The 23762-nt window shown below is 51.5% G+C and overlaps 1 protein-coding gene and 1 pseudogene across 2 annotated transcripts; one reads left to right on the plus strand and one right to left on the minus strand.

Moving 5' to 3' along the window:
- The first annotated feature begins 843 nt into the window (after positions 1–843).
- LOC136640356 (zinc finger protein 271-like) lies at positions 844–8798 on the plus strand. 2 transcript variants are annotated; one of them, XM_066615419.1, is made up of 6 exons: positions 844–929; positions 2562–3174; positions 3508–3634; positions 3937–4019; positions 4345–4471; positions 5950–8798. In XM_066615419.1, the coding sequence occupies exons 2-6, from the start codon at positions 2767–2769 to the stop codon at positions 7632–7634; spliced, it is 2430 nt and encodes an 809-aa protein (XP_066471516.1). In that variant the 5' UTR covers positions 844–929; positions 2562–2766; the 3' UTR covers positions 7635–8798. The 2 variants fall into 2 exon arrangements, with proteins under 2 accessions (XP_066471516.1, XP_066471517.1); XM_066615420.1 differs by having other exon boundaries at positions 5953–8798.
- A 7473-nt stretch (positions 8799–16271) lies between these two features.
- LOC136639173 (zinc finger protein 436-like) lies at positions 16272–19622 on the minus strand (annotated as a pseudogene).
- Positions 19623–23762: the final 4140 nt, after the last annotated feature.

Genomic DNA, 23762 nt, shown 5'->3' on the forward strand with positions numbered 1-23762 from the left:
ATGGGCCTTCCTTCTTTGCCTCTTAGCCTCAGACTGTTGGCCAAGTGTCTCTTCAAACTGGGAAAGGCCATGCTGCACAGCCTGCCTCCAAGCGGGCCGCTCAGATGCCAGAGTTTCCTACTTGTTGAGGTCCATTCCTAAGGCTTATAGCCTATAGAGGTCCATCCTAAGCTATAGTTAGATGTTAAATCAAGTGCCTGCCATATCTGTGGACTGGGCTACGTTTAATTCAGTAAATGATGATTTCCAGGGTTTAGTGGGGCCCTCTGCATCTTTTAGAGTAAAGCAGTGTTTCTCAAACTGTGGATCCGGACCCAGTAGGTGGGTCGCAAGCCAATTTCAGGTGGGTCCCCATGTGTATTTTATATTTAATGCTACCCTGGTCTGCGACTGCATCTGGGGAAATGTTACAGATCTGGACTTTGAAGAGGCTACAATGTCTCTGCTTTGAACAATGATCATCAATGGTGCTGACTCCCGGGGAAGCGCGCGGGTCGGTTCGGACTGTTCCGAATGGTCCTGCTTGATGATGTCACTGCTGGTGGGTCTCGTACTAAAAGGTGGGTCCTGCTGCTAAAAGTGTGCCAACCACTGGGTAAAGGGTTGCTGAGGCCAGAGTGACCCAGGCAGCCCCCGAGAGAGGTCCCTGCGGAGACCCAAACCCCGGGGGAGCGAGGGGCGGGCTGCGCTGGGCTGGCACCGGGCGGGGGGGGGGAGCGGAGGGCTGGTCGGGGGCTGAGCCAGAGGCGGAGCCCGAGCCGGCCCGACCCCCCGCCAGCCTCCAACCCCTTCCGCGCCTGCCCGGCCTGGGGAGGGGAGGCGGTGCCGCAGCCAGCCAGCCAGCGAGCAGGCTCCGCTTCGCCTGCAGCCCCGCCGCCCCCCCCCCCCGCTTGGCAGAGGAGACGGACGCCCCCCCCCCCCGAGCTGCGGTGAGTCTGGGGGAGCTGGACCAGGGAGGGACCCCGCAGGCCCCCCGTGCAAGAAGCGGGAGACTGAGCAGCCCGCCAGCCCCGGCGCGGGGGGCCGGCAGGGAGAAGCGCCCCCTCCCCCAGGGGCATCTCCGGGGAGGCGACCCCAGAACGGTCCGGGGAGCCCCGATTCCGGCATGCGGCCTGCTGGCAAGGCAGCGGGAGCACGTGGCCGGGAGTTCCGAAGGCTTCACCCCCCCCTTCACTTTCAGCTAGCGCCTGACTCTCGCTTGGAGGACAGGAGAGAGCGGGGGGGGGGGCTGGGGAAAGTAGCACCCCCCCTGCACAGAGCACAGCCGAGCATCCCACATCCCGAGGGGGGAGCCAAGCAGCTGGAGCTCTGCTGCGGGACTCCTTGGCCTGGAAGGCGCTTTGCAGCGCCCCTGGTTGGGAGTAGAGCCTCCATGGACAGCAGGAGTCTACCTCACTTGAAAGCTGCCATGTTCCAAGGCTGAGCTGACTTCATTCAAGTATTGCAAGATTTTCCTCCTCGTCTCTGGCTGGGAGTTTCCTGCTCTTGGGGTTTGTTTGGTGGTGGTGGTGGCGGCCTTGAGCAGGGTGACCAGGTGTCATGACTGCAAAAGAGGACCAGGCACCCCAAATGCAGGATAGCCAAGAGGAGTGTTGGACATGACAAAATGAAAGCTAAAAACATTCATAATAGTGATTTCATGTGATTAGTTCAAACACTGTGCTACTTGTTATTAAATTTGAAACTACAGGTCCAGCCTATACGCGGATTTTTTATACAGGGATTTGACTCCACAGGAATGGCCCCTGCAAATGAGAAGGAATGTGCTGATCCCTGGAGGAGGGGAAAAATGCACCCCTTTAAAATCAGTTTTAAAAACTGAACAGTCCTTTAACAACAGCCTCCATAATGAGAGAGAGAGAGAGAGAGAGAGAGTGCGAGCAAGCAGCTGGCTGACAATCCATCAATCCTTCTCTCTCCAGAAGACCCATCCCTTTCCCCTGAGCACCTGAAAGAAAGGTGATCACTTTGCATTGGTGAAGGGAGGAACAATGAAGGGCCTTTGTAAGCACTTGGAGGAAGACTGATTGATGGATTGTCTTACCATCCACTTGAGTGCTTGGAACCGAACCCACAAATAATGAGGCTCAACTTGTATTACATATAATTTATTAAACATAATTTATTCATGACAAGAAGGCTATGCGCTGCCAAAGAGGGGCCCATGTACAGCAAAAAAGAGGACATTTAATTTCTTTTCCAGGACACAAGGCTAAGAAAAGAGGGCATGTCCTGGGAAAAGAGGATGTCTGGTCAACCTGGCCTTAAGTTATTTCTGCCCAACATTGCACATATGCAACAGGGATGAAATACGTACAGCTGTGTGCTGGGCAGAAATGGGTTGGACAGGAGAAGGGCAAAGTCTAGGTTTTTCAGTCTAGTTGTCTAGGTTTTTTCAGTCTAGGTTTTTTCAGTCTAGTTGTCTATAGGTTTTTCAGTCTAGGTTTTTTCAGTCTAGTTTCAAAGTCTAGGTTTTTTCTAAGTAGATGCAAATAAGTATTAGTTGCTGAAGAGCAATGCAGTGGTTTTGTGGGGGTCACTGATCAGCTCCTTTATTACAGGGAGAAGCCCAGTCATTTGCTGAAATCATCTCCTCCTCCTGGCTTTAAAAAAGACTCCCCATCTTGAGAGACGAAATCAGAGGAAAAGTTAGCTGCTTGGCAAGGACTTTGCCAGACTCAATAGTACCACTGAGCGCTGCCAGAAGAAATTGGCAAGAGAGCCACACTGTCGTTGTTGGAGTCTGCCTTGTAGCGTGGCTTCAGGATGGAAGAGTTGGACTCAACTGCCCCTCGCCCAGGAAGATACACTGAGACTGGGGGCAGTGGGGAATTCTGGGAAAGAACCATGCAGAAGGACCTGGGAAAGGATACCCTCGGCCCACCTGTGCAGCAGCATGAATGCTTCAGGCGGTTTCTCTACCAAGAGGCTGGGGGGCCTCGGGAGGCTTGCAGCCAGCTCCATTCCCTTTGCCGCCAGTGGCTGAAACCGGAGCAGCACACCAAGAACCAGATGCTGGACCTGGTGATCCTGGAGCAGTTCCTGGCCATCCTGCCCCCGGAGATGGAGAGCTGGGTGAGGGGATGTGGGCCGGAGACCAGTTCCCAGGCAGTGGCGCTGGCAGAAGGCTTCCTCCTGAGCCAGGCAGAGGAGGAGAGGCAGGAGGGGCAGCAGGTGAGAGTGTTTCCTCCTGGTGTTTTCAAGGCGCTGACGGTGTCTGTGCAGATCTTGCAGAGTGGAGATCTGCTCCTGCTGATCTTGCAGAGTGGAGATTTGCTCCTGTGCTACTCCTGCTACTGCTACTCCTGCTACTCCTGCTACTGTGCCTGGCCCATTCCTTGTTTCATCCCCAGCATAGGAGCTTCAGGGGCAGGAGCCGAGATTAGGGCAAGAATATCCTGAAGTTTCCCACCATGTCTGGACTTGTCTCAAGCCCTTTCCCTGACCTGTTTCCTTTTTCTAATTCTTCCCCCAATTCCTGTCCTGGGGTCCCCTCTTGTGTTTCAGACCCCACTGGAGCTGGCAGGAGTTGCTGCTCTTTTCCCGGAGGCAGAGAAGGCCCCGCTGGACAGCAGAGAGAGGCCGCTATTCCGGTGGACTGTGCAGGACAGTGACAGAGGCCCTGCTTTGCTGGGTGAGGCCAGGGGTGGGGTTTCCATCTCTTGAGGACCTCAAATCCTTGCCCTGCTTTTTCATACCCCTGAGTCTTTCGGAGAGATGCTTAGCTAGACCCTCTCCCTCAGTCTGTTTGTGTTTCTGACTCCGTGTTGCCATCGATCATAATTCACAGCATGTGTTGTACCTGTATTGAGCCTTGCACAGTGTGCTTGATACAATTAAAGCAGCACTGTGAATTTTTCCCAATACCTACACAGAGACCAGCTTGTTCTCAGCAGCTCAGATGCACAATTGTGTACAAATGTGTCTCCATCTCAGGTGGTGAATTGGTTCCGGTGATTCATCCTGGCTCCTCTCTTTGGTGTGCCACAGTGAAAGCGACTTCCATGCAGCCTAATCAGGTAGGGGAAGGACCATGTGCCTCTGTCCTCTGGACACCTCCTGGACCCTGAAGGACTCTTGGTCTCTCCCTTTCAGTCAGGGAAATCTGTTGGTTCAGAGAGCTGCGGGTGCCTCTCACGGAGATACCCATCTTCCAGGAAGGTCCACATCAATCTCAAAGGTTAACCAGGTTGCTGTCTTCAACTGAGTGAGGCCATCCCTCCAAATGCTACAAACACCTTCCCTGAGCTCTGGTTCTACTTTAACTCCCCTTCCAGACAGTGCTTGTACGTGGAAGGACCCTCAAGTTATCAGATAGGAAAAACCGTTTTCTTCTTTGTTCAGGGTCTGGTGTCCTTTGAGGAGGTGGCTGTGCATTTCACAGAGGAGGAATGGGCTCTGCTGAATTCACACCAAAAGGCTCTGCACATGGAAGTCATGGAGGAGAATTGGAGGATCGTGGCCTCGCTTGGTAAGGCTCCTTCTTTTCATTTATTGTTCTAAAATGCTAAAAACTGTTGTTTTAGCCTTTTCTTGGTCTTTTGATATAGTGCAGTTCCTCCTACTCTTTTCTGCTCTTGCGGGATTTTGTTAAAGTATTTCCATCTTTAACAGATGGAAAAATTAACAAACACTCCCTAATTTCAATGCAAAATATTAAAACACCTGAGGAGCCCTCCCTATTTCTTGCCTTCAAAATTTGGAGTGTGCCAAGACATTCAGAGCAGTGTGGTAGCGGCAGATCAATCTTCCTGCCCAAAAAACCTGTAAGGTAGGCTAGTGAATCTCCGAAGACTATCCAGTCAACTTCCTGCTTGAGCTGGGAGCCAAAGCAGCGCAGCAGAGGTAGCTGAACCTTCCTCACAACCCTGTAAGGTAGGCAAGTCAATTTATTAATATGGTCAGAGACCAGCATGAACAAAATGTAGCAACATTGCCTGTGCAAACAAAATTTAAAAATTTTAACAGTTAAATGTTCATCATTCTAAAAACCGGAAAGCAGAAAAGATGACCATCAGAATTTTTTCTCATAACTAATAATGTAGTAGTTGGCAACCTTCAGTCTTGAAAGACTATGGTATCGCGCTCTGAATGGTGTTCTGGCACAGCGTCTAGTGTGGCTGAAAAGGCCAATTCTGGAGTGACAATCCCTTCCACACTGGGAGCAAGTGCAGTCTGTCCCTGGTCTGTCTCCCTGGCTACGGGCCTTCTTTCTTGGCTTCTTTGCCTCAGTCTGTTGGCCAAGTGTCTCTTCAAACTGGGAAAGGCCATGCTGCACAGCCTGCCTCCAAGCGGGCCGCTCAGAGTAACTAATAATACTCTTGCGGGTTTTGCAGGCAGCTGCCAAGAAAATAACACTCCCTCTTGTGAAGTGTGGGTTAGCTCTCTTAAGAAGTTCCTTGGCTATCTCCTCATCGGGCAGGCCTGAAAATTTCCTAATCAGGGGAGTAATAAACGTAGCACGTATCCCGTGATCAAATGAGCAGTGGAACAAAACGTGTTCAATTGTTTCCACCTCGCCTGAGCCACAGGGGCAAATCCTTTCAGGGATAGGGCTCTTTCTGTAGCAACCCTCAACATATGCTGAGGGGAGAGCTCTCCATTTAGTTAAAAAGAATAAAATATTATTAATTATTATAAATATTAAGAAAAGAATATTGATAAATTGACTTGACTGGACCCTATAAGGTAGGCTAGCCTTTTACTTTCCTAAGAATATCCAATCAGCTTCCTAATTGAACTGGGGGTGCGTCTGGGTCTCCAGAGTCCCAACCCAGATCTCAATACCACACCACCTTGCAGTCAATCCGAGCAACAGACACAACTGAACACATGGAAGGATCTGTTTCCTTCTTATAGTTTCACTATCTGAATGTTTAGCTTTGATTGTTGGCTAGTTTGAAACTGCTTTTTTTAATGTCTCTTACCCGTTTTCTCTCTTCGTTCCAGCAGGTGCTGGGCAGAAAAAGGAAAAGGAGCAAGCTCCACACAGAGTGTTGTTGGAAAGAGTCAGAGAGCAGAGATGCAAAACAGAAGCAAAGCATGATACCTTCCAAGCCATGAGACTCCAAGAACAAAGAGGCAAAGGAAAGGAAGGGGGTCAGTGCTCTGTGTGTGGGAAAAACTTCCGTAGGACATCAAGCCTTTACGATCATTGGAAAATCCACCGTGGGGAGAGGCCACATCAGTGCTTGGAGTGTGGAAAATGCTTCCTTCAGAGTACACACCTTATTTCACATCAGAAAATCCACATACAGCAGAACTATAAATGCTTGGAATGTGGAAAGACTTTCCCTCAATCCTATCGTCTTATTTTACATCAAAGAATTCATACAGGGCACAAACCATATAAATGCTTTGAGTGTAGAAAAAGCTTCCGTGAGAGATCGGGCCTCAGGAAACACAAAAGAATCCACACAGGGGAGAAACCCTATAAATGCTTTGAGTGTAAAAAGAGCTTCCGTGATGGATCGGATCTCAGGAAACATAAAAGAATCCACACAGGAGAAAAGCCATATAAGTGCCTGGTGTGTGGAAAGAGCTTCAGACAAAAAGGAAACCTCACTTCCCACTATCAAATCCACACAAGGGAGAAGCCCTATAAGTGCTTGGAGTGCGGAAAGAGTTTCTACCTGCACAAATCACTCACTGCTCATCAAAGAGTTCACACTGGTGAGAAACCTTTTAAATGCTTGGAATGTGGCAAGGGCTTCAATGAATGTGGAAAGCTTCTTATACATCAGCGAACCCACACAGGGGAGAAGCCATATAAATGCCTGGAGTGTGGAAAGGCCTTCAATGCGAGCACAAGTCTGACTCTGCATCAAAGAACTCACTCAGGTGAGAAGCCATTTAAATGCTTGGAGTGTGGAAAGAGCTTCAGTGAGAGCTCATACCTCACTGTGCATCGAAGAAGCCACACAGGGGAGAAGCCCTATAAATGCTTGGAGTGTGGAAGGGGTTTCAGTGATCGTAGAAACCTTCTTGTACATCAAAGAACCCACACAGGGGAGAAGCCATTTGAATGCTTGGAGTGTGGAAAGTGTTTCAGTCAGAAAGGAAACCTCACTACCCATTATCGAATCCACACAAGGGAGAGGCCGTATTTATGCTTGGAGTGTGGGAAAAGCTTCCGTGACACATCGGAACTCAAAAGACACAACAAGATCCATACAGGGGAGATACCATATAAATGCTTGGAGTGTGGAAGTGGCTTCTATGATCGTATAACCCTTCTTATACATCAACGGATTCACACAGGGGAGAAGCCCTATAAATGCTTGGAGTGTGGAAGGTGTTTCACTCAGAAGGGGAGCCTCACTTCTCATTATCGGATCCACACAGGAGAGAAACCCTATAAATGCTTGGAGTGTGGAAAGTGTTTCAGTCAGAAAGGGATCCTTACTTCCCATTATCGAACCCACACAGGGGAGAAGCCATATCAATGCTTTGAGTGTGGCAAGTGTTTCATTCAGAAAGGGAAGCTTGCTTCCCATTATCTAATCCACACAGGGGAGAAGACATATAAATGTTTGGAGGGTGGAAATGGCTCCCATTGTCAGCAAAAGCTGGGGGAGACTTTGGGACATCCTATAGAGATTCCCCTTTGTGCCAGTTTTGAGTCTTCATCTTAAGGGTAAAAACATAAGAAAAGCCCCACTGGATCAGGCCACAGGCCCATCTAGTCCAGCTTCCTGTATCTCACAGAGGCCCACCAAATACCCCAGGGAGCACACCAGATAACAAGAGACCTGCATCCTGGTGCCCTCCCTTGCATCTGACATAGTCCATTTCTAAAATCAGGAGGTTGCACATACACATCATGGCTTGTAACCCATAATGAATTTTTCCTCCAGAAACGTGTCCAATCCCCTTTTAAAGGCATCCAGGCCAGATGCCAACACCATATGCTGTGGCAAGGAGTTCCACAGACCAATTACACGCTGAGTAAAGAAATATTTTCTTTTGTCTGTCCTAACTCTCCCAACACTCAATTTTAGTGGATGTCAAATTTAGTGAATCCGTTTTAGGGTCTTGTAGACTAATCTATTCTCGACATGGTGGGTCCTCCTTATCCATGGGGCTGACATCGAGGGATTTGAATATCTGTGGAGGCTGAGCCTGTGACTGGAGGACCTCAGAGGACCTCCCGGATATAACCAGAAGTGCCTTCCATTTGCATCTGAGAGGCCTTTTGAGGAGACCAGGAGACAAGTGCGACCTCTGGAGGGCAGGCTGCAGCCCCCAGATAATTTGTTGCAGCACTGTGTTGCCTCCCCCCCCCCAATTCAGTTATCTGTTTAATTTGGTATCCTTGTGGGGAGGGTTTCTGGAATGGATTCCAAGGGTCTACTATATTTCAATTTCGTAAGTGGTCTTCTGTCTCTTGCTTGCCTTCAAATACCGGGCATTGCTTCAAGTCAGACATCTGCCATGGAGGGACCCAGTTTGCCTGAACAAGTGTTTCTAACGGTTTTCCCCTAACATGTTTCTCATCTCCTACTATTTAACCGCAGTGTAAATATGCTACTATTAGGCATAGAAATGTATATAAAGAAGCCCTGAGCCCCTTATCAGCGAGCATTGACATAGACCAGTGTTTCTCAGCATTTGCCCCTTGCTGTACCTCTTTCCGTCATCCACCTATTGGAAGTACCATCGGAAGCAACTTGCAATGATGTTTGTGCTGAACTGGTGCACCCAGAGGCTGAAGTGGTGGTGGTGAAGGGCCGTCCTATCCTGTTTTGTTTGCCTTCTGTTCAAAGCGATTGGTGACTGTGCTTGAGTGTTGCCAATAAAAGGCATGTCTGTGACCGACTTCTGTGTTATTGCTCCCAAACCCAAATGAATCTTTGCCTCTTGGCTGTGCGGTGTCCCACAGGGTATGGTTTTGTCCCTATGCCTCTCAGCATCTACCTGAAGACCTTGGAGAAGGTCACCCAAGGGTTTGAGCTATGGTGTCCTCACAATGCAAATGGCACCCTGCACCATCTTTCAGCCTGGGAAAAGTAAGTAAAAATATTTTCTGCTTACCTCTCTATAGGCCATCTGGCCATCAATGAGTCTCCTGAGACCTAGTATGGCTATTTTGCTAGCATAAGCCATGAGACTGAGAGGCAGGGGATGTTTTGGGGTGGGGAAATGGGGATAGGATTGATGTATGACACTGTCTCTAAGATCTAGCCTTGCCTCCCCCAAAACACCCCTTGCCTGACCTGCTCCGAAACACTAATCTCCCCCTGCAGCCACCTTACAAGCACCGGTGCAGGCTGTGTGGGCCTGACATGCACACAGAGCCTCCAGCCATTGGCGCTACATCACTGGTTCCCAACCTGTGGGCTGGGGACCACAGGCGGTCCGCAAGACTGAGAAATGATCTGCGAGGTCTAAGGGGAAAAAATCACCTTGTCAGGGCAAGAGGAAAGGGCCTGCGAAGATGCAGAATAAAACTTCTTTGTGCCAGTCTTCTGAGAGCAAGTTTACACGTTCTGCTTGTTTTGGCCCTTCTCAGCAGCAACTGGCCGCAAGACTCTGTGTTGGTCATTCCTTCTTGAGGATGTTCGCCCAATTGCTGTCAAGGCTGCCAGCAGTTGTGAGGCAATTCTCAGCCAGGCGCATAAATCTGGTGAGCCTGTCATTGGGGAACAGAGCAACAAAGAGCCTTGAGTAGGGTCAGCCCTGCTCATGTTACTGCTTGGATGCCACTTCCTTCCATCCAATTGGTGGAATCTATAGCAGTGATTCTCAACCAGTGTGCCGCGGCACATTGGTGTGCAGCAAAAGGCATGCTGCCGGAGTTTGGAGCACAACAGTTGAAAATCTCTGGGTGGTGTGGCTCTGTTTCTAGGGCAACTGCCTATAGCAGTGGTTCTCACACATTTAGCACCAGGACCCACTTTTAGAATGAGAATCTGTCAGGACCCACCGGAAGTGATGTCATGACCAGAAGCAACATCATCAAGCAGGACAGTTTTTAACAATCCTTGGCTGGCCACATCCAGGAGTAAATCCCATTTACTATCACTGTTAAAAGAATATATATAGTAGCTTGTTAAAAGTACAGGTCTGTAACATTTCCCCAGATGCAGCCACATACCAAGGTGGCATCAAGTCTAACATTAAAAATATTGAAATGAATGAGACCCACCTGAAATTGGCTCATGACCCACTTAGTTTGAGAAACACTGGTCTATAGTAACAAATTGTCCCTCCCCTGTAAGAGCCACAGAACCTGGAACTCTCCTGGAAATAGAGGTCAGGGTGGCACAGGAAGGTGGGAAGGTAGGTGTGTTACCAAAAGGGCTGTCTTGTTTAGGGGAATTATTACGCTGCCCTTATTGGAACATGAGGATCGTAGGCTGGATAACAAGATAGCATAATGCAGAGAAATTCCCTTTGCTTAAAGAGGAGACTGAGAGAAAGATAACTTACAATAAAAGATTATAGTTTTATTACAAAAGGACAAAGGTATACATAATGCACATGGAGAAATGTATTTCTTGGTACCAAGCTTTCATGGTGGTTGTGTGTGAAGAGTATTTGGTGCATCCGAGGAAATCAGAAATGAAAGGGGGGTTGTAGGGAAGGCTTTAGGGGTCCCTGCTCTGCCAACCCTAGCTGCTACCTAAAGATGGGGAGAGAAGGGGAGAAAAAGGGGGGGAAGAGAGAAGGAAAAGAGTTCCAGGTGCAAGATAGTTACCTGTCCTGTAGAGCAGTTGGGGGGGATAGTCCTGGGGAGAGGACCCTCTGACCCAACACAGATGTGTTGGTCCTGAGAGAGAGAGAGAGAGAGAGAGAGAGAGGAAGCCCTGACTTAAAAGGGGTTGGGAGACAGTGCTGAGCTAGATGCTAGCTTGATTACTACCACACAGCTGGGTGCTTGGAGTATGTGTACATCTGAATGGGGATCAGGATGTCAGTTATCAGTAAAATTTAGTGGGGTCTATGGCTGGCTTCCTAGATGGGGGGAACTTAAACAATACAATGAATCAGCAACACAAGAAGGCAGTTCAAGTTTGCATACAGTACTTACACAGTGATTGGGTTAAAACAATACACTGAATACAGTAATGTAGGAGACACTTAAACGGTGATTTAAGACACAAGACTTCCTCCCATAATGTGTGACTATGGGGTGGTGGTGGTTGTGTAACCATGAGCTTGTGGCTTGACCAGAGTCCTGGCAATGTGGCCTGTTATGCTGGGAGAACAGTTTAGCTTGAATGATATTATAGTCCATAATAGCATAACCAGATATATATAGAGAAAATCACAGCTGAAAGGCAAAAGGGGATTTTCACATAGCAGGTGGGGCAGAGCCTCCCTGCTGGAGTCCTCTGAAAAGTGTCGCCACCTTGGGAGGCATGCAAGCACTCTCAACCTGCATGCTTTTGCTCTCCACACTCTTCATGCTTTGCACATGGGTTGAGAGAGCTTGCGTGCCTCCCATGGCAACATCACTTTCTGATGGCAGAACTACTGCCTTCCCACCTGCACCAACTCCTGGCTCCATTTTTCAGTGAAGCAGGTCGGGGAGAAGCTCAGAGAGGAGGGAAGGAGCAAGCCACAAATGTACTGACAGCTACAGAAGGACGTTTTGGGGCACACAGGACAGGAGACTCTCCATTCCAGGGCCAACCTCAGTGCTCATTCTCTGCAATCATGTTCTCTAGTGAAGAGACTTCGGAGAGCCGGAGGAATTGGATGCCTGTAGGGCATTGACAGCTGGATACAGTAGTAGGGGAAAGCCAAGGACTGTATCCTGTTGCTGACCCCATACAGGCAGAGGTAGACTTGGCCTCCGCATGGGAGACCTGGGCTCCAAGGACTTTTCTGGCTGTCCCCACCCTCCCCTCCCCTCATTCTGTTTCTGCCTTCTCCCCTGGAGCTCCCCCCCACACCCAGCAGACTCTAGACCCACTGGTGGATCCCTGAGGGAGGCCGGGGGGGGGGGAATGGATGGGGGACAGCTGCTCAGTCTAAGGTCTAAGGGTTAAAACAGTGAGTGCTGCTTAGAGGGGCCAAGCAGGAAGGGGCAGAAGTGGAAGGGCCAAATGGCCCCCACATGCTGGCTGCAGGGATCCCGGGGAGTGTGGGGACTGGTGGAGGGCGGAAGGGGACCCGACCCAGGTCAGTCAGGGACAGCCCCAGATAGGGGTGGCGAGGAGGGAGAGCCAGACACATCCTGACCAGGCAGCTGGAAGGGGGCATGTTGGATGGGGCAACTGATGTGAAGAGGGAGGGAGGGAGGAGGGTCTGGGCCGCCCCCTTCCCTGCAGAGTAGCCCTGTTAGCAGTCTCCTTCTCCACCTCCCCAGGGAGACTGGAGGCTACTTCAGTTGGCCAGCCCTGTGGGGTCCTCCAAGGGTGCCAAAAGCTCGTAGAAGCTGGAGAAACTACTGATGGATGTAGGAAGAAGAGCTGTTAGGAGCTGCCCCCTGCAGAGCTCAGCACCCCCACAAGGGAGACCCCCAAGGGGACTCTGAACCGGAGGCACTTTTCTCCCCATCCTGGAAACTCTTGGGTCTGACTGAGAATCTCTGAGCCCCTCCTTTGTGTCACAGCTCCCCGTGCATCTCACAGAGTGAGGCTGAAAAGCCGGCCTATGAAAGAAGCTGTACTGATGGACACAGGAAGAAGGCAGGACCAGCAGCGGCAGCAGGGAGGCCAACCGGACTGGGAAACCACCCAGCATAACCAGACAGGGCCTCCTGGTTCCTTTCTCCTTCTGGGAAGGAACCTCTCAAACAATGGCTGCTCATCAGGAGCAGACCAAATGAGGGTGGGTGAGTTGCCAAGACTCTGGAGGCGGCCTGCCAAATGCTGCCACCCTTCCCCGATGATGTGCCAGCCTCTGCTCCCCCCCACGCTCCACTGTTCTCACTCAGCACTCCCCTCCACAGCACCTCCCCCCCCCCCAATCTGCTGCCTGAGGCAACCATCTCAGTTGGCCTCATTTATGGACCGGGCATGCAAGGAACTTAAAATGGAACGCTGCTTCCTCCTTCCATTTACAAGGCAACAATCTTGCAGGTCAGTGAGAGGGATATCTGCAGGGGATCCAGATCTCCCCACAGATACCAATTTCTGCAGATACCCCAGATTCCAAGCCAACAGATAAAGGAGGGGCCACAGTAGTGGCCTGAAGGTTGGTTGACTAGGTTCAAACCCCTGCAAAGCTTAACAGCTGACCCCAGTTCCTCACCATCTTCCAGGTTATCCTTACAACAAGGCTGGGAGACACTTTGTTCAGGGGCTGGCCCAGGTTGCTTGAAGAGGCAGAGATTCAAAAACTTAATTTAAATTTAAAACTACAATCTCAGTTCTGATCAACTTCATTTCAAACTGCAGCGAGTCCATAAACGGGGACTGGGTCCCAACAGACACCTAGAGAAGTTTAATACTAGCAGGGATTTGAGTTCGGATCAAAGTCTCAGCTGCTGCCCAGGCCTCGGTGGCTCAAACTCAGCACTGTCTGGTAGCAGCAATTCAGGTTCCAGGAAGGACCCTCTCTCTGGCCGGGTGTCACCTGGGCCCAGCTCGGGTGGCCAAAAGCTCCCCAGGAGCAGGGATCTCCTCTAGGGTAGAGGCCTCCTCAGGGGTAAGACCCAAGTGCCATCAGGACTGGGGTCCCTTGCAGAACACCTACCTGGGAGTAGGGGCAAGGACCAGCTGGGGTTGGCCTCATAAGAAACCTGGAGAGGGAGGAGAGAGGAGGCTCCTCTCCTGAGGGAGGGAAGGCCAGAGGGAACCAGAGGGGGAAAATCACCCCTGCCTAAGGGGCAAGAGAGAGGCCTCCAGAGGGAGAGGGCTGAGGTTTGCCCTGGAGAGAGGAGGCTGGGGCGGAGATCTCCCTGACCCAGGACCAGCCTGGACCCAGAGGGCGACCCCTGGACAGACGGGGTTATTGGGACAGGGGCTTGCAGCCGACTATAACCCATGGTGGCCAGCTGCCCAGGGGACAAGCACAGAGGCATCGGGGGCCCTCCTAAGGCCAGCTAGCCTGACCCCGACCAGCAGGGTTGCAGCCCTCAAGAGCCCTGACCCCTGGCCCAGAGACGCTGGGCGAAAAGCTCAGGCTGAGACCACCAAGGAACAGGAAGGGTCGGGTCCGGAGCCTACCAGACGACGACGGTACGTGTCAGCATAATGTACGGTGGTCTGTGACGTAACAGTCCACATGAATGTAAAATGGCTGACGCAATTAAACCGCCTGTGTCGAGCAACTATACCTGCCCCTCGTCCCTTAATCCACTGCCGACCTCTGTTCATCGACTGGGTAAGCCCCTCGCACTCGGTGGCAACCCAGGGAAGGGGCTGCCTCCCGCTATGGACATTACACCGGGTCACCTGAGATTGAGCCAGGAACCTTCCTCATGCAAACAGGGGACTGCTCCAGTGAGCCACAACAGCTCCAGGGGTCACAAACTCTGTTTTTTCTCCCTCCATTTTCCTCAACTGGAACTTTATGCTTCAATCAGCTTCTTCCTTTTTTCCACCCAACAAACATAAAAACAGAAGGGAAATAGTGGCAAGCTCTCCGTTGTATAACCCATATTTGGCCAGGTCACAGCAAGTTAACAGCAGTAAGTTAAGCACAAGGGAGAAAGGGAAAAGGAAAGAGGGCCTCTGAGCATATTCAGAGTACAATGTCTCTCTGTCTCCATATTTGACTTCAGCACCTCCAGAATCCAGAGATGAGGCTTCCAGGACAGGGGACTCAGCTTGCAAGCAGGCCTAAACCTCAGCACCTTTTCAAAACTGAATCAGATCTAGCAATGAGAGAGGCTAGGGGGCTAAACTCCCCTGTCAGAAATCATCACAGATTGTCTTGAACATGCATCCTCCCTCTGGAGCCTTACAATTCTCCCCACTCTGTACCCCCCAAGCCTCCCTTCCTCCCAGAGCCTACGGAACCCCCGGCCACCGCCCCCAAGACAGGGTAGAACATCTAGCTTTGAAACCGGTGCCCCTGATCTGCCTCATAGGGACGAGATTTGGAGGCACTGGTCTCTGGGAGCTCTGCTCCTTCCTGCATGGTAGGTCCCAAGGGGAGACATCTCAGCTCAAGACTAGCCAGCCACCCTGGTGGCAACCTTCAGTCTCGAAAGATTATGGTATCGCGCTCTGAATGGTGGTTCTGGAACAGCGTCTAGTGTTCAATATAAGGGTATAATCTAGAACAGTCTCAACCACAGCTGGTGAACAGAACTGGACCAAGGATCAGACACGATCTGGATTTCCACCAAGGCCCTTGTCCTCTGGTGACACGAGGCATGATGGGACTCCAGTTTAGATCCGAAAGGGGGAGACTGTGTGTGATACGCAGTTAGAATGGAGATTGGCTGCTTCCTAGGTCAGCCTCAGTAAACAAAGAAAGCTGCCTTTTGAAGGAAAAAAAGGAGTTTTCTCAGGAGAAGACTGTTTGCTCACGGCAGTGACATAAATCCAAAATTTTATTTTTAGGCTTGGTTTATACTAAAGGAAAAGGAGAGAAGAAACCTCCTCTGAACATGGAGTTTCTATTACACTTCTGGGTATATCCCGCATTCTGCCACTAGAGGTGCTGAACGTAATGTGATGAAACGGAAAAAGAGCATTCCATCACATTGGATTACACATTCAGCACAACTAGTGGCAGAATGAGATATATACCAATGCTGGGAGACCTGGAATGTAAATATACAGGTGTGCCTTGGTATCAGCGGGAGGCAGCCTTCTCCTTTAAGGAACTTTGGCTGAGGTAAGACCCTAAACAACCTAATGGGCTGGCCAGGGGCAGGGGGGAACCTGGCCCTTAAAAAAAAAAAAAAAAGCTAGACCGAGGTTAACAGGAAGTGGTTAAGGTCCACTGCCTGTTAAGCTCTGTCTAGTTACTTGCAAGAGACGAGGCTGCCTGCAGGCGACCTGAAGGTCACTACAACCTCCTCAACTCGTAGCGACCTCGTGTAAGGAAGAACTTTGCCCCTCGCTGCTAAGTTTAAATCACGTGCGGGGGTGGGGAAGGGACAGGTGTCTGCGGTACCTGCGGGAAGGGGATCCAGAATGGAAGCCCCATGGATACCAGGACACACCTGTAAATTAAAGTCAATGTCTATGTTCAATTTATATGGAGCAGAAACTGAGACAAAAAAATTTTGTTATTTGCATCATAGGTTGCTTGATGCTTTTTCAAAATCCATTTCCCCCCCTCCTGTCCAAGTCTGTTTTACTCTCTGCTCCCGTCTTCCTTCCACCCCCACCCACTTACTGTAGCCAATCAACACTCAGCACTTCACATTACTATTTATTTATTTTCCAGTCCTTGACACTGAGTCAGATGTATGAACCGGCCCTCGTGCTGAAAAGGTTGGAGATCCCTGCTCTAAATGTTCATGTGCCTGCGTGGATGCCATTATGGGAAGTCAGGCCGCCTTTCTCATTGAAACACTTTCCATACTCCAAGTATTTACAGAGCTTCTCCCTTGTGTGGATTTGATAATGGTAAGTGAGGTTTCCTTTCTGACTGAAGCGTCTTCCACACTCCAAGCATGCATATGGCTTTTCCCCCGTATGGGTTCGTTGATGTACAAGAAGGTCTCTATGCATACGGAAGCCCCACAATCCAAACACTTAAATGGTTTCTCACCAGAGTGAACACCTTGATGTGCAGTGAGTTGTTTGTGAAGAGAGAAGCTCTTTCCACATTCCAGGCATTTATATGACTTCTCCCCTGTGTGGATCCTGTTATGACTTGAAAGCACTGCAGAGTCACTGAAGCATTTGCCACATTCCAGGCATTTATATGGTTTCTCCCCTGTGTGGACCCTGTTATGTTTTGTAAGATCTGATGAGCTGCAGAAGCTTTTGCCACATTCCAAGCATTTATATAGCTTCTCCCCTGTGTGGATTCGATAATGGGAAGTGAGGTTTCCTTTCTGACTGAAGCACCTTCCACACACCGAGTATTTATAGGGCTTTTCCCCCGTGTGGGTTCGTTGATGTACAAGAAGGTCTTTACGAACACGGAAGGCTCTTCCACATTCCAAGCATTTATATGACTTCTCACCAGAGTGAACTCCTTGATGTGCTGGTTTATGCAGATAGAAGCTCTTTCCACACTCTAGGCATTTATGCTGCTTCTCCCCTGTGTGAACTTTTTGATGTAAAGTAAGATGATAAGAGTGATTAAAAACCTTTCCACATTCCAAGCATTTATATGACACCTGCTGTGTGAAACAGCATTCACATTCTCTGATGTGAAAGAAGGTGTGTACTCTGAGGGAAGCATTTTCCACACTCCAAGCACTGATGTGGTCTCTCCCCACTGTGGATTTTCCAATGATCATAAAGACTTGATGTCCTACTGAAGTTTTTCCCACACACAGAACACTGACCCCCTTCCTTTCCTTTGCCTCTTTGTTCTTGGAGTCTCATGGCTTGGAAGGTATCATGCCTTGCTTCTGTTTTGCTCTTCTCTCTGACTCTTTCCAACAACACTCTGCGTGGAGCTTGCTCCTTTTCCATTTTCTGCCCAGCACCTGCTGGAACAAAAAGAGAAAACAGGTAAGAGACACTTAGAAAAGCAGTTTCAAATCAGCAAATAACCAAAGTTATGTGTTCTGGAAAAGAAATAATCAATAAGACGGGATTGGAAGCAGAACCTTCCACATGTTCAATTGTCTCTGTTGCTTGGTTTGACTAGAGCATTTGATTGAGATCCAGTTTCACTCCCAGCTGAGCCAGGAAGCTGACTGGATAGTCTTAGAAGAGTCACTGCGTAACCTACCCCACAGGGTTGTTGTAAGGAAGATTCAACAGCCACTGCCACACTGCTTTGAATTTTTTGGCACAATCAAAATGTTTGAAGACGGGAAATGGAGGGCTCTTCATGTATTTTAATATTTTGAATTGAAGTTAAGAATTGTTTCTTACTTTGTTAATTTTTCAATATGACTTCAATATAACTTTTCAATAGGACTTAAAAAAAATATGATAGAACTTTAACAAAACAAAATATGACTTTTCAATAGGACTTTAACAAAATCCTGCCAGAGCAGAAAAGGGCGGGAGAAACTGCACTGCTCACTCAAGTGAGCAAAAAAGCTTAAAATAGTCATTTTTAACATTTTAGAACAAGATATATAAATGAAAAGGAACTTTACTTAGCGAGACCACAATTCCCCAGTTCTCCTCCATGACATCCGAATGCAGAGCCTTTTGGTCTGGATCCAGCAGAGCCCACTCCTCCTCTGTGAAATGCACAGCCACCTCCTCAAAGGACATCAGACCTTGAACAAAGAAGGAAACCATTTCCCCTGACACATAACTCAAGGGTCCTTCCACTCACAAGGGAAGGGGCTGTTGCTTTGGGGGGATGACCTGACACAATTGAAAGCAGCAATGTGATAAACTCTTGAAACTGATGGGGACCCCCCCCTGGGAGATGGGCACCTCCAGAGTGGCATCCACAGCTGTTCAAACAGGCAGATTTCGCCGTCTGAGAGACCAAGATCCTGTCAGAGCCCAAGATATGCGAAGGGGACAGAGGAACACAGTCTGGCCGCTCCCCAGCTCCCCAAAGCTTCTTCCCCTACCTGATCAGGGTGCAAGGAAGCCATTTCCACTCTGACACTCTGACACAAGGAAGAGAGGAGCCAGGGTGAGTCACCAGAGCCATCTGATCACCTGAGATGGAAACACGTTTGTACACGGTTGTGCATCTGAGATGTTAGTAACCACATAGGTATTGTGAATGACTCAACAACATCGAGTATATTGTGCAAGGCTTAATACCAGAGAACACACACTGTGAGTTACGGTCACCAGCAACAAGGAGACAGAAACACAAATTTGGATTGTGTGAGAGAGTCAAATGGAACATGTCTCCAAAAGACTCAGGGGGGTGGAATACCAGAGTAAGATTTCAGGCATCCTCAGGAGATGGACACAAATTGGAAATACTCTCCCACCCCAGGCCTCACCCAGCAAAGCGGTGCTTCCGTAACCTTCCTGCCTCTGGAACAGCGGTGCCTCTCTGTTGTCCAGCTGCGCCTTCCCAGGACAGGAATTGGGGGGAGAATCAGAAAAAGGACTCAGGTCAGGGAAAGGGCTTGGAACAAGTTCAGACATGGTGGAAAACTTCAAGATACTCTTGTTCCTGGTCTCAGCTCCTGCCCCTGAAACAGGAATGACACTCCTATGGGCCAGGCACAGGAATGGGCCAGGCACAGTAGCAGGAGTGGGGCCTGCCCCACTTTGTATGAGTGGTATAGACACCATCAGCCCCTTGGAACCACCAGGAGGAAACACTCTCACCTGCTGCCCCTCCTGCCTCTCCTCCTCTGCCTGGCTCAGGAGGAAGCCTTCTGCCAGCGCCACCACCTGGGAACTGGTCTCCGGCCCACATCCCCTCACCCAGCTCTCCATCTCTGGGGGCAGGATGGCCAGGAACTGCTCCAGGATCACCAGGTCCAGCAACTGGTTCTTGGTGTGCTGCTCCGGTTTCAGCCACTGGCGGCAAAGGGAATGGAGCTGGCTGCAAGCCTCCCGAGGCCCCCCAGCCTCTTGGTAGAGAAACCGCCTGAAGCATTCATGCTGCTGCACAGGTGCGCTGAGGGTATCCTTTCCCAGGACGTTCTGCATGGTTCTTTCACAGAATTCCCCACTGCCCCCAGCCTCAGTGGTCTCAGTGTCTCTTCCTTGGCGTGGGGCAGCCGTGTTCGGCTCATCCACCCTCAAGCCGCACTCCAAAGCAACCTCCGACAACGATCGATTGTCTGGCTCTCCTTCCAACTACCGTCTCACGATGATCAGTGGTCCCTCTGAGTCCATCAAAGTGCTCGCCAAGCACCTCTCCTATGAGTTTGTCTCACAGGATGGGGAGACTTTTTAAAACTTGGGAGTAGGAGATGATTCCAGGAATGGACTGGGGCTTCTCCCTGTAACAAAGGAGAGATTACACTGAGATTCAAACACAGACCACCAAGAAACCACTGCATTTCCCTTCAGCATCTAATGCTGTTTGCATCTGCTTAGAAAAAACAAGGCCTTGCCCTTCTCTTGGGGGGTGCAGCACCTTTAAGGCCACCACATCAGAACAAATCAAAGAGCACAAAACTCACAGCCAGAGAGGGGGAAGAGAAGTGTTGCAATATTTGGATGAGACCAGCTAAGCCAGCGATATTCACAGCACCTAACAAGGCACTAAAATTGTCAAGTCACACCATCAGGTTTTTGACAATTGACAAGACAAACCATCCCCCAATGGCCCTACTAATAAATGACCCTCCTTCAAATTCCTGTGGCAAACCTGTGGACCACTCGCGGCACACCAATGTGCAACAGCACAGTGGTTGAAAATGGCTGAACTCAGCCTTTGAACATGTCATGTTTTCAAGTGAGGTAGACTCCTGCTATCTATGAAGGTTCCATTCCCAACCACAGTAGCTGCAAAGCGCCTTCCAGGCCAAGGAGTCCTGCAGCAGAGCTCCAGTTCCCAGCAGGGGCAGCCACTGCTTCCCAGGTTCCCACACTTGGCTCCTCCCTTGGTCACCTGAGATGCTCTGGCTGTGCTCTGTCCAGGACTGTGCTATTTTCCCCAGTCCCCCCCCCCATTGTGTTCTCTGTGTGGGGCTTGGTCAAATTGTGCCAGGCAGCTGTGGGGCCATGTGGCCTTCCTTCCAAAGTGAAGCGCTGCCCCCCACACATTTTGGGCTCCCCACTGCTTGTATTAAGAGGAGTCAGTGGGGGGGGTGTGTGTGAAGCCTTTGGAACTCCTGGCCATGTGCTCCCCACTGCTTACACTACACAGCATGTAGTGGCAGCAGGCAGAGTGCAGAAATTGGGGCTCCCTGGACCATTCTGGGGTCACTTCCCTAGAGATACTCCTGGGGGGGGGAGTGCTTCTCCCCTGCCGGGCTGCTCAGTCTCCCTGCTTCTTGCATGGGGGGCTGTGGGGCTCCCGCCCTGGTCTAGCTCTCTGCAGCCCCCCTGACCCTCCCCTGCTCTCTGCCAGGGCCTAGGAGAGGAGGGGTAAAGGGGGTAATTTATACCCAGGCCCAGGGTCTAAAGGGGGCCTGGGAGCCAAAGGAGGGGCCCAGAAATGTCCTGGGATCTGACATTTTCCGATCTCACCCAGACTGGGATGCTGGGAGCATTAGGGTGGGCACATGGTGGCGGCTACTGCCACAAGACATACAGGTCAGGCCCAGGAACGCATGCAACCCTTGACAGTGTCACATTGGGGAGGAAGCTGGCCTGCTGCAGTAGCTCCTTGGCTTGTGGATCTGCTTCCCATGAAGGAGCGTCGAGGAGCTCAGGGACACAGCTGCTGCAGAAGCCAGTGTTGGGGCACGCAGGACACTCTCCATCCTGGTGTGACCCTCAGCACGATGCTCCTCGTCTCCTGCAGTGCTTTGCTGCATTGGAAAGATGCTAGAGAGGCTTTGGAGTGGTTTGGTTTCCCATATGACTGCATCTCGCTGCCAACGCCTGACAGGCAGATGGACCTGCGCTCTGCATTGGGAAGCCTGAGAGACCTGGGCTGTAAAGGTTATTCCGGCTGTGGCCACTTTCCCCCTGCCTGTTGCCCCCAATCTGCCCACCCCTCTGCCGCCCCCACTCTGTTTCACCCCAAAGAAACTCTGTCCCCCCTGATCAAATCCCTCTCAGAGGCCCTGCTCTCCCCCCGGTGGCGTAGCTGCAAGGGGGTCGGAGCACCCAGTCTGGCAGGGAGCGGGCAAGCGGCCCTTCCCTTCGGAGCCCTTCCCGGCGGGGGGAGCCGCTTGCCAGCCCCGCTCCCTGCCCGACTGGGTGCTCCGGCCCCCCTCCAGCTACGCCACCGCTCCCCCCCCCCGCCCCCCAAGGACTCGGGACTCACCACAGCTCCCCGTGGGGGGCGGCGGGCGCCCGTCTCCGGTGCCAAGCCTGCCCTGCACGAAGCGCGGGGCGGCGGGGGGCGAAGCGGAGCCTGCTCGCTCGCTGCCTTGCCTCCCCTCCAGCCGGGGAAGGGGGCTGGAGACTGTCGGGGGCCTGCGCTGCAGCCTCCGCGGCCGGCACTCCGCTCCGCCTCCCGCTCTCGCTCGCTCTGCGGCAGGGCTCGGCTTGGCCAGGCGCAGCGCCCGCGGTGCCGTCGAACAGTCCGCGTCTCCGCAGCGCAGCGCAGCGCTCGGGGCGCGGCAGCCGGACGGGTAGCGCCCCATGAGATCAGCCCCTGGCTGGGGCGGGAGGAGAGAAGCAGAGCCGCCCGCTCCTCACCCACTTTCCAGCACTGACACCAGGGCAGTGCAGCTCCCAGGGAAGGAAAGCAACATTCCCTTCCTTCGAGGAGGCCTCTTGAGTGCCCCCCACCTGCAGGATGCAGCGCACGCCCCATGGGCGCCGCTGTGCCAGTGCTGGAAGCGGGGTCGGATTTGGGCCTGAGTTGCACAGTCTTTTCATCAGAACATAAGAACAGCCCCTCTGCTGAAACAGAGACGCCTGCGTTGGCTTGGTCATGTCGTGAGAATGGATGATGGCCGGATCCCAAAGGATCTCCTCTATGGAGAACTCGTGCAAGGAAAGCGCCCTACAGGCAGACCACAGCTGCGATACAAGGACATCTGCAAGAGGGATCTGAAGGCCTTAGGAGTGGACCTCAACAGGTGGGAAACCCTGGCCTCTGAGCGGCCCGCTTGGAGGCAGGCTGTGCAGCATGGCCTTTCCCAGTTTGAAGAGACACTTTGCCAACAGTCTGAGGCTAAGAGGCAAAGAAGGAAGGCCCATAGCCAGGGAGACAGACCAGGGACAGACTGCACTTGCTCCCGGCGTGGAAGGGATTGTCACTCCCGAATCGGCCTTTTCAGCCACACTAGACGCTGTTCCAGAACCACCTTTCAGAGCGCGATACCAGAGTCTTTTGAGACTGAAGGTTGCCAACAATATAATAAATATAAAGAACAGCCCCACTGGATCAGGCCATAGGCCCATCTAGTCCAGCTTCCTGTATCTCACAGCGGCCCACCAAATGCCCCAGGGAGCACACCAGATAACAAGGGAGCTCATCCTGGTGCCCTCCCTTGCATTGGTGTTCTGACATAGCCCATTTCTAAAATCTGTCCATAAGGCTAGCCAAGGTGGTTAACTCAGGTAGCAGATGGGGATGCATCCCCCTACATTGGCCCACATCACCTCCATGGCTCTTAAGAACATAAGAACAGCTGGATCAGGCCATAGGCCCATCTAGTCCAGCTTGCTGTATCTCACAGCGGCCCACCAAATGCCCAGGGAGCACACCAGATAGTTGTGAATAAAAGGCATTTCCTCGACCTGCTCCTGTCTTTTTTGCTCCCGAATCCAAATTGCCTCTTGGGCCTGCTGTGCCCACAGGGTTTGGTTTCCGTCCCTGCGCTTCTCACCATCTACCTGCAGTTGGGGGGATCATCCGAGGGTTTGGCTGTGGCACCCTCAGGAGGCAGGTGGCCCCAGCGCCTTCTTTCTTGTTAGTCCTCAGCCGAGGAGCCTGCAGGAGTTCTGGATGGGCGTCTGGAGGCTGTGCCAGGCTGGAGGAGGGCAAAGCCTCGCTCAACTCTGGCCAAGACAGAGCTGCTGCTCAGCACACGGAGGGTGACGTGCCAGGCGGTGCTGGTGGGGGCTGCGCTCCCACTGGGGACGGGGCTCGGGGTGCTCTTGCACCCGGCCTGCTCCTGGACGCGCGGGTGGTGGGCTGTGCCACCCAGGTGGTCCTGGGCAGTGGTGGCTGTGCCGGGCTGCAGTCTGAGGAGCTGTGCAGCTGCCACTGCGATT

Source organism: Tiliqua scincoides, chromosome 2 (assembly GCF_035046505.1).
Source record: "Tiliqua scincoides isolate rTilSci1 chromosome 2, rTilSci1.hap2, whole genome shotgun sequence".
In the NCBI taxonomy this organism is placed as follows: domain Eukaryota; kingdom Metazoa; phylum Chordata; class Lepidosauria; order Squamata; family Scincidae; genus Tiliqua; species Tiliqua scincoides.